This window comes from Clarias gariepinus, chromosome 1 (genome assembly GCF_024256425.1).
Source record: "Clarias gariepinus isolate MV-2021 ecotype Netherlands chromosome 1, CGAR_prim_01v2, whole genome shotgun sequence".
NCBI classification, from domain to species: domain Eukaryota; kingdom Metazoa; phylum Chordata; class Actinopteri; order Siluriformes; family Clariidae; genus Clarias; species Clarias gariepinus.
In genome coordinates, this window is record NC_071100.1 from 31,837,377 (window position 1) to 31,860,167 (window position 22,791).

General features: G+C 37.1%; 1 protein-coding gene across 2 annotated transcripts; it reads left to right on the forward strand.

The window, feature by feature from the left end:
- The first annotated feature begins 702 nt into the window (after positions 1-702).
- On the forward strand, positions 703-22,784 carry mtmr1a (myotubularin related protein 1a). 2 transcript variants are annotated; one of them, XM_053499564.1, is made up of 17 exons: positions 703-921; positions 4,453-4,558; positions 4,886-4,909; positions 6,854-6,877; positions 11,179-11,257; positions 11,362-11,456; positions 11,583-11,690; positions 13,335-13,436; positions 13,541-13,624; positions 15,730-15,879; positions 16,222-16,410; positions 16,556-16,741; positions 17,549-17,755; positions 18,371-18,463; positions 18,962-19,075; positions 19,200-19,376; positions 19,752-22,784. In XM_053499564.1, exons 1-17 carry the CDS (start codon positions 809-811, stop codon positions 19,917-19,919), a joined length of 2,019 nt encoding a protein of 672 aa, XP_053355539.1. In that variant the 5' UTR covers positions 703-808; the 3' UTR covers positions 19,920-22,784. The 2 variants fall into 2 exon arrangements, with proteins under 2 accessions (XP_053355539.1, XP_053355620.1); XM_053499645.1 differs by lacking the exon at positions 4,886-4,909.
- The last annotated feature ends 7 nt before the right edge of the window (positions 22,785-22,791 follow it).

Below are 22,791 nucleotides of genomic sequence, written 5' to 3' on the forward strand. Positions count from 1 at the left end.
GCATCAAGGATATGTGTGTATCCAGTTTTCTCTAAAGCTCGGTCACACACATACCGCTTTATCCTGTATACAGGGTGGGGGGGGTGGGGTGTCTGGATCATATCCCAGGAGACTTGGGGAACGAAGTGGTGTGTATTATTATATCCACACCTGGACGGGGTGCCAATCCATCGCACGTACAAACACACGCTTAGACGCTCATTTATGAATTTTCAGCCTAATGCTGCATGTCTTTGGACTATGGGAGGAAACCGGAGTACCTGGAGGGAACCCACCACGCACACAGAAGCAGAGGCGGGAACTGAACCCTGACCATGGAGGTGCGAGGCGACAGTGCTAACAACTAAGCCCTATTTCTGCCTTCTGTAAAGCTGTAATGTAAATGTATATGCTCTGTAATGTCCTGTTCCACAGTAAACATCATTATGAACCTCGTTTCACTTTGAGTCTAATAAGCTACAGGAAATGAAAGTTGTTCATATATTTATTTATTCATTATCAACCTTAAGAGCGTTGGGGTTTTATTTTGGTTCATGCAGTGAAAGCTAGTGTAAGATAGCGTGTGTGTGTGTGTGTGTGTGTGTGTGTGTGTGAGAGAGAGAGATGATTTCCTCGCCTTAAGTCAGCAGTATGATAGTAAAAACACTCCAGGAAGCGATGACGGCGTTTCCTTCATAAGGGAGGGGAAGAAGAACACACACACACACACACACACACAGAGAGAGACAGTGTTACACAGCGGCCTCGCTTTCTGCACAGCGAGATAAAGCGATAGTGAGCAGCGTTCAGGATACAGGAAGCGGAAAACATGGAGAAACAGGCGTGTTCAGGCTCCGAGAATCCCGCGATACCGCCGAGAAAACCGCGGAGTCTGGGAGTGAACATCGCCGCTCGGCAGGACAGCACCGACTCGGCGGACAGGTGAACATGGCTTCCTGTTCATACACACACACACACACACACACATCATAACAACATGATATCTGGTTTATAGCTCGTTTACATGCATTGTCGTCACAACCTAGTGAAAACAGCACCGGAAATGGCTCTTCCTTCCTTCCTCCCTTCCATCCATCCATCCATCTGTCTCTGTTTCTGCTCTGGTTTCAGTCCACACTTCAGCACATCATCCGGGTTTATTAGATGTGACTGCGGTGCGGGTTATTATTACCGAGTTATATTGCGTTATTACTGCTAATCATCACCTCGCGTAGGCCTTTTTTCCTCCACTAATGCTTTCCCAGTGATACAGGAGGACAGAGCCGTGCTTCAGTTTCATTCTCACCCAGAGCTTCAGTTAAACATGATGAACACTATATACTACATCATTACCAACAACACCACACCCGTGTGCTAGCTAGCTAGCCGGCCAGCCGGGGTCTCAGCCCTGGTACTGGTGTGTGTGTGTGTGTGTGGAGTAACCTGGTGGTTGTTTGGGTTGTAGCTTTGCTGTAGACAGGTTGATTTTTTTTTTTAGGTATCTTAATAGTTTTATACACACACACACACACACACACACACACACACGAATAAAATAAAGTCAGTGCCATTTATTTGTATATTTTCGCGTGTGTAGTTGTTAAATATTGTTGTTGTTGTTGTTGTTAAGGTTTTCTCAAACCGTTTGGAAATTTTACTTGGAAACTTTAATACTTTAATGGTTTCAAACAAAAATGGGACAAAAAGCTTTTTGTTGTTGTAGTTGTTTTGTGAATGGGGTGATATTTTGTCTTTGTAGGTTTAAGTAGCTTTACTTTCCTATTTTGAAATTTCAGTCAATTTGGTCACTGACACATTTCACCCAAATTAAGTCAATATTTTCGATAATTTGATAAAGATGATAATTTCTTTGTCTTTGTACTTTTTTATAGCCATTTTTAAATTTTTGAGTGTGTGGTCACTGACTGTTTCACTCAGAGGTCAGAAATATACACACACAGTTGATTTGTTTTTGTTGTTAAGGTGATTGGGTGTGGTTTTGGATTCAAGGTTTGATCTAACCATTTTAAAATTCAATTTGGTAACTTAGTGGCTTGCATAGAGTTAGGACAAATTAAAGTTGAGACCAGTTTGTTGTTATTGTCATTGTAATAGGGTGATATTGTATGTTTAAGTGCATTTTTTTTTAGCCTTCTCAAAGTTTTAGCGTGTGTGGTCACTGACCATTTCACACAGATATCAGAAATATACATTGTTGTAAAGTAATTGTTTGTGTTTGGCAGTTCAAGAAGGTTTTCCTCTAATAAATTTGAAATTCTATTTGGTAACTTTCTGGTTTTACATAGAAATAGGACAAAATCGAGTCAATACCAGCTTTTTGTTGTTGTAATGGGGTGATATTTTGTTTTTGAATGTGCAAGAAACATACACATGTAGTTAATTTGTTGTTGTTCGGGTGATTGTGTGTGTGTGAATAAAAAAAATGCTTTAACTTTCAATTAAAATTTATTTATAGAGCACTTTTAGCAATAGTTATTGTTACAAAGCAGTCAGAATCTAACAATTTAGACATTTTATTTGGTGACTGGTTTTAGCAAGAAATAAGAGGAAATGAAGTCAATGCCAGCTTGTGGTTGCTGTTGTTGTAATGGAGTGATATTTTCTTTTTGTATGTTCAAGTAACTTTACTTTTATATTTTCAAATTTGAACCAGTTATCAATACGAGCTTGCTGGTGGTGGTGATGTTTTGACTTTCTAGGTTCAAATAGATTTACTCTATACATTTTAAAATGTATTTGTCTAACTTACTGGTTTTACCATGAAATGGAACCAATACATATCAGATTGTTCTTGTTTTTATATTTTTGTTGTTGTAATTGTTAATGTTTTTAATTATTTGTTTTTGTTGTTCAAAAGTATATTTGTTTATGTATGTTTCAAGCCAATCTGAATTAAGAATTCTATACAGCTCCACCTAAATGCATCACTAATCTCAGATAACTTAGTGCTGCCTTGACTTGCTCCTCAAGAACAGTATTTTGTTCATGTTTAGAACATTCTTTTATTCTTTCTTACTTCGTTTACTAAGTGTTATTTCCCTGAACATTGTTTGTGTCCTTAGAATTTTGGTTAGTGATTGTAGTGTGACAACTGCTCATTTTACTGCTTTCACAGGACTTAGGAGGGTAAGGCGGTATTGGAAACACGTTTTTTGGCTTAATTAAAAAAATTAAAATATAATAATGGCATGGTAAAAAAAATTACATGTTGTTCGTTTGAGGGTGTATTTGCCTGATACTGAAACCCGCTTTGATCAGATGATTTTTTTTATGTTTTGACACAAACAAAATAGAATTAAAAGAGAAGGTACAAAGTCTTGAACATGACTGTATCTTGCATATATTGCCTTCCAATAAATGAATGTTTTAAATTTATGATATTTTCCAAGATTGTTATTATATTTGTGCCCTTGTGTTTAGAATCATTATTTGCTTAATGACAGCATGATTGCTGGTGCCAGATGGGCTGGTTTGTGTATTTCCCTGACTGCTGATCTCCTGGGATTTTCATGCACAACTGTCTCTATAGTTTACCCTAAATGGGGAAATAAATTTAAAAAAACATCCAGTGAGCAGCAGTTGTGCAGATGGAAATGCCATGTTGATGGGAAGTAAGGTACTGTAAGAACAGTCAGAGTGGTTTAAGCTGACAGGCTACAGAAACTTGGAAAACCACTCTATACAAATGTGGTAAGCATAAAAGTGTCTCTGGATGCACATTACGTCAATCAAACATGTCAATCCATCACCACATCGGGTTCCCCTTCTGTTAGCCTAGTGGGTACAGGCTCACTGAAACTGGGTGGTTAAAATTTGGATAAATTTAGCCAGGTCTGATAAATCTCAGTTTCACCAGACACACAGAAATGTTAGGGTCACAATTTGGCACAAGCAGCTTAAAACCCATTTTTGTGGAGGTGGTGTGAAAATGTGTGGTATGTTTTCTTGGCACACTTTGGGTCTGCTAATACCAATCATTCCATTGTTTAATTGTTTTAATTGTTTCTGGATCATAAGTATTTCTTCAAGGCCATCATTTGTCCATTTTTTTAATGGCTACTTCCAACAAGTCATCTTAAAATGGTGTTAAGAACATCACAATGAGTTCAGTGTTTTTTTTTGGTAACCTTTGCAGTCACTAGATCCGAATCTGTTTGAACACTTTTGCAATGTGGTGAAACTGGAGATTATACACCTGAAAAATCTGCAGGAATTGTCAACATGGAGCAAAATCTCTTTGTTTTCAACATCATGTGGAGAAAAGGGAGTCACTAATCAGTATTATTGTAGTGTTCTTAATCAACTGCTTGGTAAGAGTATGTGTCCATGTAATATAATTGTTATATAATTGCAGCTAGTTGCATTTCACCATTTACGTTGCATTATCTTTTAAGATTTTTCAGTAGGGTGGTCTTAGTGATCAGGTGAATTTACCCTTGTTGTGTTTCTCAGCCCCACAGGCTCTCATGTTGAATGGTGTAAACAGCTGATTGCTGCCACAATCTCCAGCCAGATCTCAGGCTCCACAATTCCTGAGGTTGTAAGCCGTGAAGGCAAGGTGAGGAGATCCATCATAGTGTAGATTTTTCTATTTCAAATCGTTTTCGATTTATTATTTGTCTATTCTATTCTATTTGTTATTTATCAAACCTAAAATGTGTAACATGATTCCAGATCTTCACAAAAACATATTGTATACCTACATCTTTTTTTTTAATCACTGTGAATTCGTATTATTGTGGATAGACAAAAATGTAATCTTATTTAATTGCTTACTGACCGGTCTGTTTTTTTAAAGTGAGCAAAAAGTCGTTAAATCATTTTAACAATATTTATTAGAATATAAACAAATGTGTCATTGTGCATGCCTTGTTTTGACCAACAGATTGGGTGGAATCTAGAGCATAGGGTAAGACATGAGTGCTGATATGTGTGCTGCTGTGTCTGTGCTTTCTTTTGTAAACTACTAATAGAGCACTTAGTAAATAATTGTGTGATTCTACAATGTGCTGTTGCTCAGATTTGATTTGTTTGTTTTGACTTTGCTTGTTTTTGTACAGTATGTCTATGCTTTTAAACTTCATATATCTATATATATATATATATATAGATATATAGATATAGATATAGATATGTGTGTGTGTGTGTGTGTGTGTGTGTATATGTGAGTGCAGGCACTTTGCTTCTTCAAAACGATAGCTTGGCAAAAGTTTGCCCAATTTTCACTCTAATCTATTTTCAGGTGATCTGTATTCACATGTTTTATGTGCTGGAGCTACAATAGAAATTGTACACACTGCATATAAACTAAAACATTCTAACAGACATTGTTTATATGAATAATATAATTTGTATGAAGATAAATGAAGAAGCTACTTGAATGAATAGTGAAACGTATCTGATAAGAAAGAAGTCCAGTTGCCATGATTCAACTTCCAGATAACCTCACCTGGATGACTGAGAATCTTCACAGACATGAAAACAAATGGGTTCCTTACAGTGAGCTCTGTATGATTTTAGGCAGCACTGCTGTTAAAGTGTTGTAGCGCTAAATATTGAAAAGTAATTTATCATGCGGCTAAAACATTATTATAGGATGCAACATGTCTGTACCAAAAATCTCCACAGAAAGATAAAGTAGATTACGCAGGAGAAATCCTGTAGTCATTCAGCATTATATCTGTATTACGATAAAGCCTTTATTAGATTTTGAAGGCTGAGAGGATTCTCAGGGTAGACATGACATCATCTGAGCGTGAGATTTAATCCTCCCATAGTCTTTAAAGCAGTGGTATAAATAGGTACATAAATATGCACAAAGTTCTAACATCATTTAAAAACCTACTAGTGTACAGTACTTTTTCAGTTTTATAATAGAAAGTTTTCAACTAGAACATGACATACAATGACAGTCTGAAAGGCTATTATTTATATGTAAACATGTTGCTGTATGAACACTTTATTCTGCTTGTCAAGCAGTTTATTGTATTCATGCAAACAATATCTGGCAGAGTGTTCAAATATTCAGGGGCACAAACAAATATTTAGTACTGAGTAAAGAAATCAGTTGAGCAAGTTTATTCTAAAACGATTAAAGGAATATGAGTTGAATATATATGCTTTGGTTGATTTCACTAGTGCAGTGTGGCTCAAACGATTAAGGCTGTAAGTTACTGGGTTTCCGATCAGAAGGTTGGGGGTTCAAGCACCAGCACTGCCAAGTCTCCACTGTTAAGCCCTTAAACAAGGCCTTTAACCCAAACTGCTCCAGGGGAGCTGTATCCTAGCTGAACTGTGCGCTCTGATCCAAGCTGGCTGATCCTAACCAGGAAATGTGAAAAAAATGTATTACACCTTGCTGTAAGATACATGTGACAATCTTAATCTGTTTACCATGAAATGATGGTAAGAAGCATAACAGGTATACAGGCATTAGAATGGATATTTGACCTAAAAATAATGAGCAGATTTAATTCTTGAGTAAGTAAACAACTTTGTCACTGATCCACAATCCTGACTGCATCCGTCTAGCTAGTTCCAAATTATTGCGAATATTAGCATTTTGTATGCATCTACTACATCTGTGCCTTTTGTCTTATTTTTTAACACAGAAACTTATTTGTCAGATTTCAAACATGACACTGATTTTGGACATTTGGACTTCATGCTGTACAGCCATGATACACAATTAAACTATACAATGTTATTGAAATAATCATTTCTAATGCACAGTTTGAACTTCACATCTCTGCAACAATGTGCTGAAGAAGAAGCTGATTCCATCTTTGTCACTACCAATAACTGCATGTTCATCTGTGTTTTGTGTGCCCTCATGTTTCACTGTGATTCACAGGTATCCAGGAGGCCTAATTTGAGGGTAAGACTGTCTCTGAGAGCTGACTGTGTTTAATAACTCCAGTTTAACTTCCAATTCAAGCTGAATCTATAGATTCTTAAAGACCAACACATTTCATACACTTTCTAGCCAAAGGTTTGCAGACGCCTGACATTCACCTTATACATGCCGCACGCCAAATTGCGGCATCTCGCTGAAAAAAATGCGCATTCTTAATGGCCACATCTGTACGTGAGTCTTTTTTTTTACCACAATGCTTAAAACACAAAATAATCAACAAAACCCCATAAAGACATGTTTTGACAACAATAGAATGAAAGAACTCGAGCGCCCTTACTTCCGCCCCATTAAATATCTTTGGGATGGACTGGAGCAGCGACCCTCAGGTTTTCTCACCCACCATCAGTGGCCAACATTATTAATGCTTCTGAGGCTGTAAGAGCACAAATGCCCACAGCCACTCTACGAAATCCACTGGAAAGCCTTCACAGATGAGTGGAGTTTATTATGATGGCAAATTGGGAATAAATCAGAAGTTTTCACAAACACGTATGAAAGTATTGGTCAGATGTTTGCAAACCTTTGGCCATGTAGTGCTGGTTAACACTCTTACTTCCCTGCATGACTTTAGCCATACTGCCTCCGGCCCTTACACTCACCCCTCCTGTACTGGCATTTAGTAATAGATCTGCAAGTGATAATGGAATCTGAAGAGTGAAAGCTTATGGCACCATTTGTCCAGTCTGGGGTGTGTTAAATCTGCAAGTAGAGCTGAATGTGTAGGGTGCTGTGTTAGGTTTGGTTTTATTTTGTGAGTGTGTTTTAGTTGATTTACTGTATAGGGAAAGTATTAAATTCATTGTAGTGTTGTTGACATGTAAAATCAAAGAAAATTACTTATTCTTTTAGAAAGTAGAATCTACATGAAATCCAAGTGGAAAAAAGGAAAGACTTGCCTCTTTCTTCAAATCTTAATAGAGTTACAGTCAGAAATGCTGATTAAGAGGGGCACAGTTGTTAGCAAAGGACTGGACATATTCTTCTTTAATTTTTCTCCTCTTCTTCTTCTTACCAAGCTGTGAAAAATGTGCAGCATTGTGGGAAGCATGCAACCTTTGCCTTTTTGTGCTTGGCTAGCAGACTTGTGATGATAAATGATTGCTAAGACATACCAACCTCTAGCACAGTGACATTCACCTCAATTCTAAGGAATATTTGCAATAACTTTACATGTATTAATTTATAGGCAGCTTCATTTATTTAGTTTACACTGTCCGAAAGAAATCTAATTTTAGATTAGAGTTAAATTATTGAAATATTTTTAAATCTTTAAAATATTAAAATCTTTACATCTCATATATTTATCATCTTTTGTTCGAAAAAAAAAAATATTAGGCTGTGATTTATGCAAATATATACAAATACTAAACAGTATTATAAACAGTAACATTAGCTACTTATTGTTTAAATAGAATTCTCTTCTCCGCTCTGGCTGTTAGTATTGTTCCCCCAGTAGCCTTCAGCTTGCTGTTTAAAGTATTAATGTCTTTTGAATAGGACTCAGCTGTCTGGTTAGATAAGTATGCATATCAAAGCATACTTTAATCTCTGTACTTTTTATTTTCTAATGCCTTTTATTTATGCATGCCTCTATGTCGGGTCCTAGATCACGGTGGACAAAAAACAACTGATAGAACCTGACTGATTAACATTTCTTAGAATATTTAAAATGAGCTTATAGTTAATTTTAAACATAATAACTTGGGCATATGAATTGATAGATCACAATAATGCACAAATATGCATGTACAACAGGGACATAATCTCTACACTCTTGCTTTGTTATATGCTATTAGACTTCATAGTGAATGTAATTATAGTGTCTGTGCTAAATCTTTAAATAGCAGATAAAGGATGTTTCTCTTCGGTAAACTTCTTCTTGCATATATGATGTATACAATTCATCTAGAAAAAATGTATATCATATAAAAGTCTTAATATCGTGTAAAAGTTTTAATTTCGATGATTATGGCTTACAGTTCATGAATATAAAAATTCCAGCATCTCATAATATTAGAATTAGCAACAGGAATGATTGTAGCCCTAAAAAGATTATCAAGTAAAGCTGATTCAAGAACTTAAGGGAGCTTTACAAGGAGGTGTAATGAGGTTGGAGTCAGTGCATCAAGAGCCATCATGCACCGACATCTTCAGGAAATAAGGGCTACAACTGTTGCATTTCTAGTATCAAGCCACACCTAACCCAGAGACCATGTCAGAAACATCTTATCTTGGTTAAGGATAAAAAAAACTGGACTATTGCTCAGTAGTCCAAACTCCTCCAAATTTTTATTTAATTTAGAAATCCAAGTCCCAGAGTACCCCAGTCATAAAAGTTTCAATTGAAACAAAAAAGACTTGGAAAAACTTGACTTGACTTGTAATGACTCTAGAATGAGTTTCACTTTTTTTTTTTTTTTTAAATAAATGCTTTAATGTTGGTGGTGAATTAGTGGACAGGCTTCGTAGAACTCCTATGACATGAACTCTTGTGTGTGGTGTGTGTGCTTTCTGCTTCCTCCTATCACACTTCCTGTCTCTGTATGGAGGTTTGAAGTTGAGGCCTAAATGTGTCTGTTTACACTGCTGCATTCTTCCTCTCTCACCTTCTCTCATACGTATACCCTTGCTTACAGTGTTAACCTTTGTCAATTCTCTGCTCTTTTTTCTTGCTCTTCTTCCACTTCTGTCTGTTTCCTGCCTGGCAGTCTGTTCAGTCTCAGGACTCTAGAGAGGAACATGACTGCGAGGGTGACAGTGACACTGAGCTGCCTCCTCATGCTCTGGCAAGTCTTTCTTTAACCTTTAATAATCTTGCCTTTCTCTGCTTTCCCGTCGCACAACAGCATCTCTCACCTCTTCCTCGATATTTACTCTTCTGTTTTTGCTGCACTCTGACATTATTACTGTTGTTTCATACTGTAATAACGGCTCACTTTTGCTTGCTACGCCTCACTTTCACTATGATACAGCAAAGCACTTACAGGAATTAAAATGGATTCAGTATTACTGTTATAGCACATACTATACAGGATCTTAAAATAAACTTGGACACTGACATAGTTGTCATATTGTTTTAATATACCCAAGTTAGACTGCTAAAATTGGAATTTGGTCTCCTAAATCCTAACGTGTCACTAGCACTAAATAATCTTTTAACTGGCAACATATAATTGTAGCCATATTGCAACAAATCAAAGAAAATGTTAATCTTATGTTGTTTGAAACTGCACGATATAGTGCACAATTTTACTATTTTGTAACCTTGTCTAAAATTGTTTTCGAATTCCCACAATGCACTGCAGGATGGTTTAACTACTTAACTGGTTAATTTACTTTAACACAAACACTACACTAACACTAACCCATGCCTAGATTAGAGCTGCCGAAAAATTTATATGCACGGACAAGTTAAGTCAAACCCGGGAAGTTTCCTGTGTTTAAAAGCAGACACCAATAGCAACTTAAAGAAGACTTCAAGCACAATACAAGCAAAGTAAAACATTTGAATGGTGCAAACATTTTAAAGAACGCCAAACTCTAAATGATCTCTCCCGAGGTGGCTCAGAGCACACTGCAGTCGATCCAAGATTGGAATATCTGAATGTTCAGAGAATGGAAAACCTGATCTGAGAATATTCACAGATAAATCGTTACCAACTAGGAGAAGAGATGCATCTGTCTTTGGGAACCCTACACACAAACATTCAAGAATACCACTTGCACATTACAGGAAATCGCCTGGGAGATATTACCAGAGCCAAACCATTTCCACATGTTTGGGCCATTAAAGGAGTTCCTTGGAGGCCAGCTTTTTTGACGTAAAGCAGGCGTTCTGATCACAGTTTCAGCACAATTAAGAAATCTTTTTACCTTGATTGTATTCCAGCACTAGTGAAACGCAGGTTTAAGTGCATTAGTGTGGCAGGAAGTTATATAAAGAAATACATGTAGTTTTTACCCAAAACAACTGTTTTTTATTTATTTTTATTATTCACAATCAAAAGTCCGTTTTGACTGAAATGCACCTTGTACAAAAAAATTGTTTATCAATAGTATTACAGATTTTATAGATACAAGACCAATATTTGGAAGAAATCATAGATTTTAAATTCCCTAAGGCATTAAATGACAGTGTTATTAAAAAAAAAATTAAGTTTTTAAGTAATTGCTTATTTGCAGATATCCTCAGGTATTTTTGTGGCAATAGTGAGTCATTACTTTAAACTTAGCTCTAATGGGCTTTATATATTTCTGTGCAGCAAGCATTTAAAGACATGCAGAGGCCAGTTCCCACAGAAGAAATTCAACTTGTCCCTGGGGAGAGCGTTAAAATAACTGGTGAGTTTTTTTTTTCTGAACTTCTTTACACTTCTCGCATGACATTTCCCATGAGCTGCGTTTTCTTTAACACTCAAGAATCTCTACCCATTCTTCTGCCGTAGCTAAAGATGTGATGTATATCTGCCCGTTTACCGGAGCCGTGACTGGCACGCTCACGATCACCGACTACAAGCTTTACTTCATTAGTCTTGAAAGGGTAAGCGATGGCCTTAATGCAGCAGAAATTGTTCTATTAAAGCTAATCAGAAAAATGATTTATGGCTCCAGATGAAATCAGCTTATGATAAAATACCGTTTTTATAATTTTTTTTTTTTTTTTAAGGATCATCCCTTCGTGCTGAATGTGAATTTGGGTGTGATAAGTCGGCTGGAGACCATCAGTGTTCAGAGTCATGGGGAGAACACACAGGGACTGGAAATTGTCTGCAAGGTATAAGACTACACTATAAGGTCAAACATGCGTTGCTGTATGCAAGTGGAGTTTAAGTAAGGTGATGTTAATCTCATTAAATATTGATGAACTGGATTGAGGAAGAACAATGGCTCTATTCACAATGACTTACAGTACTACTGAAAGACAACAGTAACCCTTAAGTGCTTAGCTAAAGATTTAAACTTGCGACCTTTTCTGTTTTTCTCTGCACACAAGAATAATTTGCATTTGCATAATTTCCTAATGCTCTACTTGATTGTTGGACTGGTTGGATATATTAACACTAGACGCGCAGAGTACCAGTCATTTGACAGCAATGGGGAAAAAAATAAATATTTCACACTCGATCAAATTCCAGGACCCTCCTTTCATTACTTTTCCCAGATCTGTGAGCTTAATCACCCTGCATGCTTACATTTTCAAAATCGCACCAGTAAAATCCAGTATAAAGCTATTTTTCTCTTATTTACGTGAAATTGCTAACAGCTGCGCGCCGGTCAATGGTGTTTCCTGCCTTTTTCAACCTGCGATTCTCATTTCTCTCTATAAATGCTTTCATGAAATATCGACAATTCGTCATTCATTCCCTCGTTGATAATCAGCAATATTTCATAAGGAGATTTAGGGATTTAGCTCTACGTAATTTTATAACGTTTTGAGAAAATTCATTAGTTTATTTATTTTATTCGAAGCTTCTGAACTTCTCTGATGTTTTTTTTAGTGTGACAGTGCTTTAAATGGAGCAGGAGCAACAGACCACGCGGCTCTTTAGATGGAGCCGCGTGGTCCGTTGCCTAGCGAGGCATAATCGTGTTGTTTGCTTCGGTTTTGACATAGCATAGTTTATTATCTGCTGTGGTAGATCTGATTTATTTAAATGCAATAATAAAGCTTTATATTCTCAGGAGGGGTCATTACATTGTTTTAGCAATAATTTAGCTGGAAGCGAGTTCAGAACTAAATCGTTGCAGTGTCACACTAAAAAAACATCTGAGAAATTCAGAAGCTTTGTATAGAATGAACGAACTAATGAATTTTCTTAAAACGTTATAAAATTAAGTAAAGCTTTTGATTTTGTTATAGTACGAAGCCCCTAGATGGACAAAGGAGGAGAAAAAAACGGCAGAAAAAAAGTCATGCCAAAAATTTTGTAAAAAAATGTGACTTGTTTTTTTTTTCTTCTGCCATTTTTTTTTTCTTTTCCTTTGTCCCCTTAGAGCCTCTGCAGTAGATTTTCTCAGTTGAATATAAATATATATATATATATATATATATATATATATTGCTGATTATCAATGCGAGAAGGAATGGCACATTGTCCAAGTGCAAGTTGATCTTGTAGCTAAACTATTTGCTTTGGGTGAAAGCGCCATCTAGTAATCATTGTGTGTCAGGACAGCTTCCCATTCAAAACAATAGGCGGTCATATGACTCTTAAATCGCGTTAAAAGTAGGTGACACTGGCGCGACGCTTCTAGTGGTAAATGCATCTGTAGATGCAATTTATGTTGGATTTCTCAGGTTGTTACCCCACGGTAAGTCAAAAAACTGGTGTACTTTTTAAATTTTACACACGTGTATTTATGTCTCTCTTTTACTTTTTCTGTTTAACTCAAACTTTTTTTTGTTTTTCTTTGTCAGGACATAAGAAGTCCTCGGTTTGCCTATAAGAAGGAGGAACAGAGTAACGTAGAAATTGTGGAGACACTTACCAAGTGCGCCTTTCCTCTGTCCAATGATCTGGTGTGTCAAAGTATCAACGCTCACTTAATATATTGACCATTTTTGGTTCTTGTATTAAATGAAGTTTGGAGTTCTAAAGAATAAATTGCACATCTTTTTTTCAGCCTCTGTTTGCTTTGCAATACAAGGAAAAGTATCCAGTGGATGGATGGAAGGTTTATGATCCAGTGTCAGAGTACAAGAGAATGGTGAGACATGTTATAACCCTGTATGTACATTTTGGTTTAATTTTTTGTTACATCTGCAGGTTGCCCCAGAATCTGGATCCCCTGACGATAATGTATTTAGTTATATAAATTACAGCAGATGCTTAAATTGAGAGACTCCTACCTCACATGTCTTTTGTAAACACAGAATACAAGAACATCAAAGATTTCTTAATGTATCAGAACTGTCGATACATGCAGAGATGATTTTCTTCTTTAGTGCAGCGATTGTTCTGGGCCTATTTTGATGGACTACTGGCCACAGATGAAATATAAATGAAAAATGTAGAGTGGCATTGGGTCTGGCTGTAATCATTCTTTTATTGTTAGTGGTCTGAAATAAAAAGAGGAGCATAAGGAAACATACTCATGGATCCAGATTTTTGTGCCACCATTTAGATATACTATAAAAGTCTAAAAACTCTAATTGGGCAGGTTAGAACGCCGCATACCATGTATTTGTTATACAGATACTACTGTCTCTGTATCACTCATACTGTACTTACGATGCAATCAATTTCTGTCAAGCTTTATCTGATCTGTTCTATGCCAGCTTTCTCCAATTTTTTTCATTTACCTCTTTCTACTGTTAAATCAATGCAGTTAAAATGAGATTTATTTATTAATATTTTTATTTTCAACCCCTTTCCTAATTTCTACCTACTGTAAATAATTCTTTTACACATATATATTATTGGGCTGCACATATCCCAAGATTAAGCAGCTGTATAGGCTCATCTGGACCCCCGATCCTCTATGCCTGCTGTACTTTACAAATCTTTTCCAATTCCTTTTCAATACACTTATCTCAACACACATAAGATCTGGTATTAGTTTAAACATTATTTTAATTTAAAACTGCGTCAGCCCTGCAGGAACATAATTTGTCCCCCTGTCACTTTTAGATGCAGCATTTTCATTATGACATGACAACGGCATTAAACATTTTCAGAGTTTTGCTAGTTTTTTCAATTAAATTTTATGTATATACCATGTTTAACAATGGTCTTTGTCTCAAAGCAGCTTCACAAAATTAAAAGAAAATTTGTGAGAAAAATGTGCATAAATCATAATGCTCAGATTGTCTCTAATAAGCCGAGGGCGACGGTGATGGTGGCAAGGAAAAGCGTAATGAAATGGCAATAATCAGAAACCAGGGAGGAACCAGACACAACAGCGAACCCATCCTTATTTTGGTGATCAGATATCAGGGATGGTTTTGCAGACACTGTGTGTTAGTCAGCTGGAAGTACAATATAACAGAAGATTTATAAGTTACTATGGAGTTCAGGGTGGCACCAGGATAAGTCAGACAGGTGCAGAGGTCTGGATCTGAACTAGCTTTTCTGCATCAGATGCATCAGATTAAATGTTCTAAGATGGAAGAAGGCTGTTTTTGTAATATTGAAAGTGTAATTTTCAACAGACAAGTTGCTGTATAATATTATGCCAAGGTTTTTCACAGTCGAACTAGTACTGGTAAGAGAAAATGATCAGTCAACTTTGTATTGTAATCATTAAAAAACTATATAATAAAAAAATAACATTACTTTGTCTAATACGTTTATGATGTATTTAATTCATTACAACAGTGGCCATGTGGACTTTCTATCCTATGCTAAAACTTTTCTGAGTTTTTAAGTAGGAATTCCAAATTCAGGAGGTTTTCCTTTGGTTTTTCCAGTGGTTGGAAGTTTAAAGTTTTTCTTTTAACCAAGTCCATCATATCACTGTTTGGTGTAAGTTTCTATAAAGCCTGCATTTATTTTACAAAAAAATTAGCCATAACTTTAAAAACATTTACATTAAAACCACCCATGTTCTCCGGCGCCACTGGGTCAGCACTGACCCCTCTCAACATGGCTCCGCACGGCCTCATGTGGTGTACTGTGGTGTCTAAAGTGCATGTGCATTTTAATGAATAATTAACTTCAAGTCCAACCAGACTCTGAGATTGGCCAATGAATAATTAATTAAATACGAAGATAAAGGTACATGATGAAGCATTTTTTCATTGTTTTCTTATTTATTTGTTAGTAATAAAGCAAAAAACAAACATAAAAACAAACAGATTTTGTCTTGTGCAGGGTCTTCCCAATGAAAGCTGGACTATCAGTAAGATGAACAGTAACTATGAAGTGTGTGACACATACCCTGCTCTCCTGGTCATCCCAACTAGCATCAAAGACGACGAGCTGAGACGAGTGGCATCTTTCAGGGCTAAGCATCGCATCCCGGTTTGTGTACATGTGTCTCTTTGGTGTATGTGTGTGTTCCTTAATGACTAAATTACTAATAATCCAGGCTTTTGTTGTACGTGGTGTTAATGTTGCCACTTAGATGAATGGCATAATTGAACTTTACCAAATGCTAAATGCCCATCCTGCCCAATTCATGTTATCTACAATATAGAGCATTGTTGCTTCTTGGTTTTGTTTGAGAAAGACATGATGAATATAACAGAGAAATTAGACATATTTTCCCTACTATCAGTTCCACCTCTATCTTCGTCCTACCTTGTTGTACAAGTTACTTTCTTATTTCTGATGAAAGGCATTTTGTCGTCTGCTTTCTTTCAGGTACTCTCTTGGATCCATCCTGAGAGTCAGGCCACGATCGTGCGCTGCAGTCAGCCTCTGGTGGGCCCCTCAGACCGCCGCTGCAAAGAGGATGAGCGCTACCTGCAGACCATCATGGACGCCAACGCGCAGTCACACAAGCTGACCATATTCGACGCAAGGCAGAGCAGTGTCGCTGACACTAATAAGGTAAAAACAGAGAGATGGGGAGACTATCAGATTAGATATAGCGTTCTTTTGTCAATATTTGTGAACATGGATAGACAGATTTTATAGAGATTTATGTATAATTAAGTAACATGTTCAACATCACATCCTGTCTTTTCCTCTCCAGGCTAAAGACGGTGGCTATGAGAGTGAAAGTTTTTATCCCAACGCAGAGCTGAATTTCCTGGAGATTCCCAACATCCATGTGATGCGAGAGTCTCTGCGCAAGCTGAAGGAGGTGGTCTACCCTACCATAGACGAACTTCACTGGCACTCTGGCATAGATGCCACACATTGGCTGGAGTATATCAGGGTAAAAACACGCCCACGCCCACATATGACCCTTACAATATCTATACATTCATATAATAAAACTAGAAAGTCTGGCATGTCTGTACATTGAAGATATTTGTAAAAGATTTGGGTGGACGTACTGTAAGATGAGTAAAAGAACAGATCGAGATGTTTTTTGTAATTTTTGTCTGCCTGTTTGTGCGTGCATCACAAAAAAACTGCCTAATGAATTTTAAGGAGGTTTTCACAGGTGTATTTGGCCGAGCTTGAGGTAACGCATAGGCTTTGTTTCATCGCAGTCAGCCTACGGAAAGAGAAGATATGTTAATTTGAATTGTAAATGAAAAAAAAAACATTCATTATATCATAAAAAATTATTAGTTCACCTCAAAATTTATTAGATGGCACAGTACATTTTTTAATACGTGCTTATGGGTGTGCAATTAAAATCTACTTAATAAACGCGATCTTACACCTAAATTCCGCGCACTTCACTGTAACACGTAAAAATTTAAGTTCTTTACAAATTTCAACAGATGGCGCTGTATATTTAAAAAAAATGCATGCAATTAAATTCCATGTGATCGAAATCGTAGGCACATCTGGTAAGAAATAAGTATTCACTGCATTCTTGTGAACTACAGAAGATGTTTTAAGTGTAATATACAGATCATTCGTTATAATGTTTATATTAAAAATTAAGTTAAAAAATTCATACAAAATCACAATAATATACACGTGGTTTTGGAATACATGTTTAATCTGTATAAATAGATTTTTTCACCAGTGTGTGTTGCTTTGTGTGTGTGTGTGTGTGTGTGTGTAGCTGTTATTAGCAGGTGCAGTGCGTATAGCAGATAAGGTGGAATGCAGTAAGAGCTCGGTGGTGGTGCACTGCAGTGACGGCTGGGACCGCACGGCTCAGCTCACCTCCCTGGCCATGCTGATGCTGGACTCGCACTACCGCACACTCAGGGGCTTCCAGGTGCTGATCGAGAAGGAGTGGATCAGCTTCGGACACAAGTTCGCCTCGGTGTGTATGAGCAGCCAGGGTGTGGTTGTGAGCGAATGTGTCAATTAGACTTCATCGATTATGCAATTTAGTCAATCTTTTTAGTTGTTGTTGTTGATTCAATTGATTGAATCGTTAGATCAGTTTCCGATTTAGAAACGATTCACACTAATTATGAAAATTATGAACACAAATATGAAATTGACAGTTTTTTTTTTTCAAAACTACGCCACAGCTTTTGCACCTTCCATAAATACTTTTATTTTGCGAGATCATCATTACTTCTTCTTTTAAATTTATGTGCCTTGGGTTTGGTGCAATATCACCACCTACTGGACTGGAGTGTGGAGGAGAAGGTTGAAATGTGACATGATATTTAAAGAAATAAACAAAACAAGTCACACAGCATTTTAATGCTATTATAAACTAATTTTTGTTGCTTTTGGTGCTTTAGAACCTGTAAGAAAATAGACCTGCTTCAGACAAATCAGACAATAAAATGCCATCAGTAGTGGTGAATCAAATCGAATCGAAAAAAAAAAAACAATACCCAATTGTCAGAAAGTCAGCATACTGTATGATTCGCAGCTTAAGTGTGAATGCATGTATTTTTATCCTCATCTTTATATCTTACAGCGTGTTGGCCATGGAGATGAGAATCACGCCAACTCCGAACGTTCGCCCCTCTTTGTGCAGTTCATCGACTGTGTGTGGCAGATGATGAGACAGGTCAGTTATTAAAATTGCTGCTGAATCCAATCTCTCAGTCTGACTGTTTAGAAGGTCTTGATTCATTTTCAAAATTGCAAGTTTATGGTAATCTGCTTGTTTCTATAGTAACAGTTCATTCACACGAATGACTAATATGGCATAACCAATATGTAATCTAAGCTTATTATAAACATTTTGTAAACACTGTTAATTATCAAAGGGAAAAAAAATCATATAATAATTACAAATATAATATAATAAATAATAAAACCTAGATATACTGTAGGTACAGAAATGCATCCATTTAATATGTATGGAAGGAGTCTCCAGTGTCAGAAAGTTTCCCACCACCTAACAGTCTTCATGACGAAAAGGTTTTCTTTCAGATATTATATATAAATAAAGTACATAATTGTAGTTAGAGATAATTATGTTCATCTGGTCCGGCTGTCTTATTTTAAGTAAGTAAGCATCGTACATTATTAAACCCATGAAGTGTTCGTGTTCTTTGTTCAGTTTCCTTCTGCCTTCGAGTTCAACGAGCTTTTTCTCATTACGATCCTGGACCACCTCTACAGCTGCCTGTTCGGTACCTTCCTCTACAACAGTGAGCAGGAGAGAATGGAAAAGGTGCGCTTTACTTTCTCACTACTGCCCGAGGCTTTCCAGACCCTTTTATTTTCCTGGATTGAAATGACCTTGTGTAAGTTTATAGTGATTAAGTCTGCTTTGATCTCTTCTCTCTTGTTTTTAGGAAGTACAGAGTAAAACGATATCCCTGTGGTCCTATGTGAACAGTCAGTCAGAGGACTTTACTAACCCGTTCTTTGTGGACTATAAAAACCAGGTGCTTTACCCCCTGGCCAGTCTCCGGCATCTGGAGCTCTGGGTGGGTTACTATGTGCGCTGGAACCCACGCATGAGACCACAGGTTTGATTATTAATCTTTATTATGAATCAATATAAAGGGTTTATAATGGCAGCATGGTGGCTTAGTGGATAGTACTGTCGAGTTTGTGTGTTCTCCTCATGCTTGGTGGATTTCCTCCGACAGTCCAAATACATGCAGATTGGCGTTCCTAAATTGCCCGTAGTGTGTGAATGAAAGAGTGAGTATGTGCAAGTGCCCTCTAATGCACTGGCACCCCATCCATGGTGTACCCGCCTTGTGCCCTAAATCTCCTGGGATAGGCTCCAGGCCCCCCGACACACTGTATACAGGATAAAGCGGTATAGATGAGCGAGTGAGTAAGTGTGAGCTTATATAATGATTTTGCATATTTTATTTTTTCTTTCTTTTATGTAGATGCCTGTGCATCAGAATTTGAAGGAGTTATTATTTTTGCGTTCCGAGCTGCAGAAGAAAGTGGAAGAGCTCCAGCGAGAGGCCACATCCTCACGCTCCTTGTCCTCATCCTCAGAGCATGCGTCATCCTCCTCACATGGTGGTACACCTCTTCATACTGCCGTCTGAATACACATACACACACACACACACTTGCACAACATGTATTTAGGAGCACATACTATGTTTACTCAGTGAATACACTCTCGTGCACAAGTAGGGAGTGGGTCAAGTTGTAGTTGGCAAAGACAGACAGACAGATAAACACACACATTCCTTTTTGCAATTTTAACTGTTTAACTAAGTAACCTTGTGTCACATTTTACAATATTTTTTTTTATAAATTGTGAAATTTCTTGTAAAAATAGTCAGCATGTGTGCATGAAGTCATTGTATTCCGAAGCTAGTGTTTTATTGTCTTCCCTGTGGTCTCATCCGCTCTTCTGTGCCAATCCCGTTTTATGTTTTAACGTGTAAATGCACCTTTTAGCTACTTGAAGGTTTTTTTGTTTTTTTAAACGAGCCATTTTATTAGTTACTCTGTGTTTTAATATTTAAATTACATTTTGTCATCATACTGAAGATTGATTAAATATTTGACTATTATTTTCTCATAAATGTATCTTTCAGCCTGTTTATTTAGGAAAGCACTGAATAAATCGTACTATTTTGTCATGTATTAGTATGAAAGTGTTGACATGATGATTTGGAGGTTTAGGCCAGATCAATTCCTGTGCTTTAAGGACTTTCATTAGGAATGTTTGCAGAAATGTAACTCATTGTAAAAAGTGTTGTCTGGAAGCAAAACAGAGGAATAAGGATACGTGTGGTAAAATCCGTTTCCAGGGTTGAGGGTTCAAATCCCACCTTCAGTCCTGTGAATGTAGTTTGCATGTTCTCCCTCTGCTTGGTGGGTTTCATCCCGGTTTCCTTCCTGCCAGTCCTGAAGACAGGCAATGTAGGCTGGCTGTCTTTTCTAAATTGCCCATTGTGTATGATTGTGTGTCTGCTCGAGTGTGACTCAACTTGTGACCTAGATAGTCTCCAGGTGCCCCATGACCCTACACAGGATAAGTGGTGTAAATAATAGATGGACTAATAAAAGTCTTTGTTTTGCTTCCATACATCCTGCTCTGTAAAAAGGTTATGAAGGTCCACTGGCGTTTTTTTTTTTTTTCAGGGTTTTTTTTTGTAATAGATGTTCAATGTAATAGAAGGTGAGTTGTTTGTGACTCATCAGTGCAATTCTAAATCGGGAGGAATGTTACACCTTCTTAACAGCTATCACATTTTAGCTACCTACCTTACTTATAATGCACCAATACAGGTTCTTTTAACTTTTATCCACAGGGTAAAAGGGTGTCCCTGAAATGACAGTGGCACGGTTGGGTTGGTGGTTAAAGTGTTGGACTGTTAATCAGAAGGTTTAAACTGGTTTAAACCTGAGCACCACCAAGCTGCCACTGTTGGGCCCTCAAACAAGTTCCTTACCCTTCAAGTGCTTAGATGTATAAGATGAAAGATCGCTCTGGATATGAGCGTCTGCCAAATGGCATAGTAAATATAAAATGTATTCCGTAACTTAAGAAAGGGATCATAAATAAAGCAAACATTTAAATGTTTGATACAATCCAACAAATTGTGACTGTAATCCTGTTGGAAACAATATTCCAGGCTACATATCCAGTGAGGACGCATAATTAAGCCCCCTTCACAACCTTTACACATTGTACTATGTATTTTTATGCTCATTCTCATTCTATACACCCACCAGTCATTTTAACAGCACTTCCTGTCTTTCAGTTTGTTTATGCACTTCTCCAATCATGTAACAGCAGCACACATGGCATGAGATTCCCTTAAAATGGATTGTTGGAAAAACCTGCTCTCTGTCTGTGCAGCCTCAGACCCTTGGGGTCATAAGTAGAATCCGATGAGGGTTTGATGCTTTTTAAAGGTTTGACATGCTGTATATTCTGACATGTAAAACCAGCCTGGCTGTTTTCCTCTAATCTCTCTGATCAACAAGGTGTTTCCACCCCAAAGCTGTCACTTACTGGAAATTACTTCTTTACAATTCAGTGTAAATTAAATCTCGAGAGCGAGGTTTGGGGGAAAAAAATCATCAGTTTCTGAAAACCTTGAACAACCCCATCTAGTACCAACATGGTTGATGGTACTGGATTACATTTTTTCTATTTCTGGTGTTTGATGTGAACATTTACTGAAGCTCTTAATCTGATACCTCTTGATATTGATTTTATACAACAGTTCCACAGACACAAGTTATTAACAGATTATGATTTATTTATTTATTTATTTAACCAGTTATTTTGCTGGCAAAGCTGGGACTGATAGTATAATTAACAGAAGTGAAAGTAATTTTGCTCCACACACCATGTAGTGCCCTTGATCAGGGGTTAGAGAGGGATTTGGGATTCAGCCTTATATTAGATTAGCTTTGTAGCTCACATTAGATGCAAATAAAACATGGAAAGTTACGAGACAATTCATAACGACTAAGAGGCAATTACTAGATACAAAGTGTTGTTTAAGATGACATAACATTATTAGATTTGTTTTCTTGCTAAAAGTGCTCCTGCGACTGGTTTTAAATGTGTGTTTTGGCAGGCAGCTGCTCTCCGCTCTTTCCAGTACCGTAAACCGCACCGGCTTTTATTTCCCCCATGCTGCGACCCACAGTTTGTGTAATTAATGGTCTTTAAAACCCCTGTGATGATGAATGATGCATATAGTTAAACGTCCCAGTGGTGTTATCGTCTGTCATCACCACCTGTTACTCAGTTGTACAAACTAATGCTTGTATAAATTTATATTGTGGTGCTGCCACATGATTGGCTGATTGGGTAACTGCATGAAGCAATACAGTACAAGTGATTCGTACAAGTTCACATCAAACTACCGTTGAATTTTTTTTTTTTTTTGGGGGGGGGGGCAATACTTGATAATGTTCCTGAGTTATTCCTGATCTGTGGCCAAG

What these genes read in the sequence shown, in the direction of transcription:
- mtmr1a (XM_053499564.1), top strand. Translation starts at nt 809, where the DNA reads ATGGAGAAACAGGCGTGTTCAGGCTCCGAGAATCCCGCGATACCGCCG. An exon ending in TTGTAAGCCGTGAAGGCAAG is followed by an intron (nt 4,559 to 4,885) that starts GTGAGGAGATCC and finishes TTTGACCAACAG; the next exon opens with ATTGGGTGGAATCTAGAGCA. An exon ending in ATTGGCTGGAGTATATCAGG is followed by an intron (nt 16,742 to 17,548) that starts GTAAAAACACGC and finishes GTGTGTGTGTAG; the next exon opens with CTGTTATTAGCAGGTGCAGT.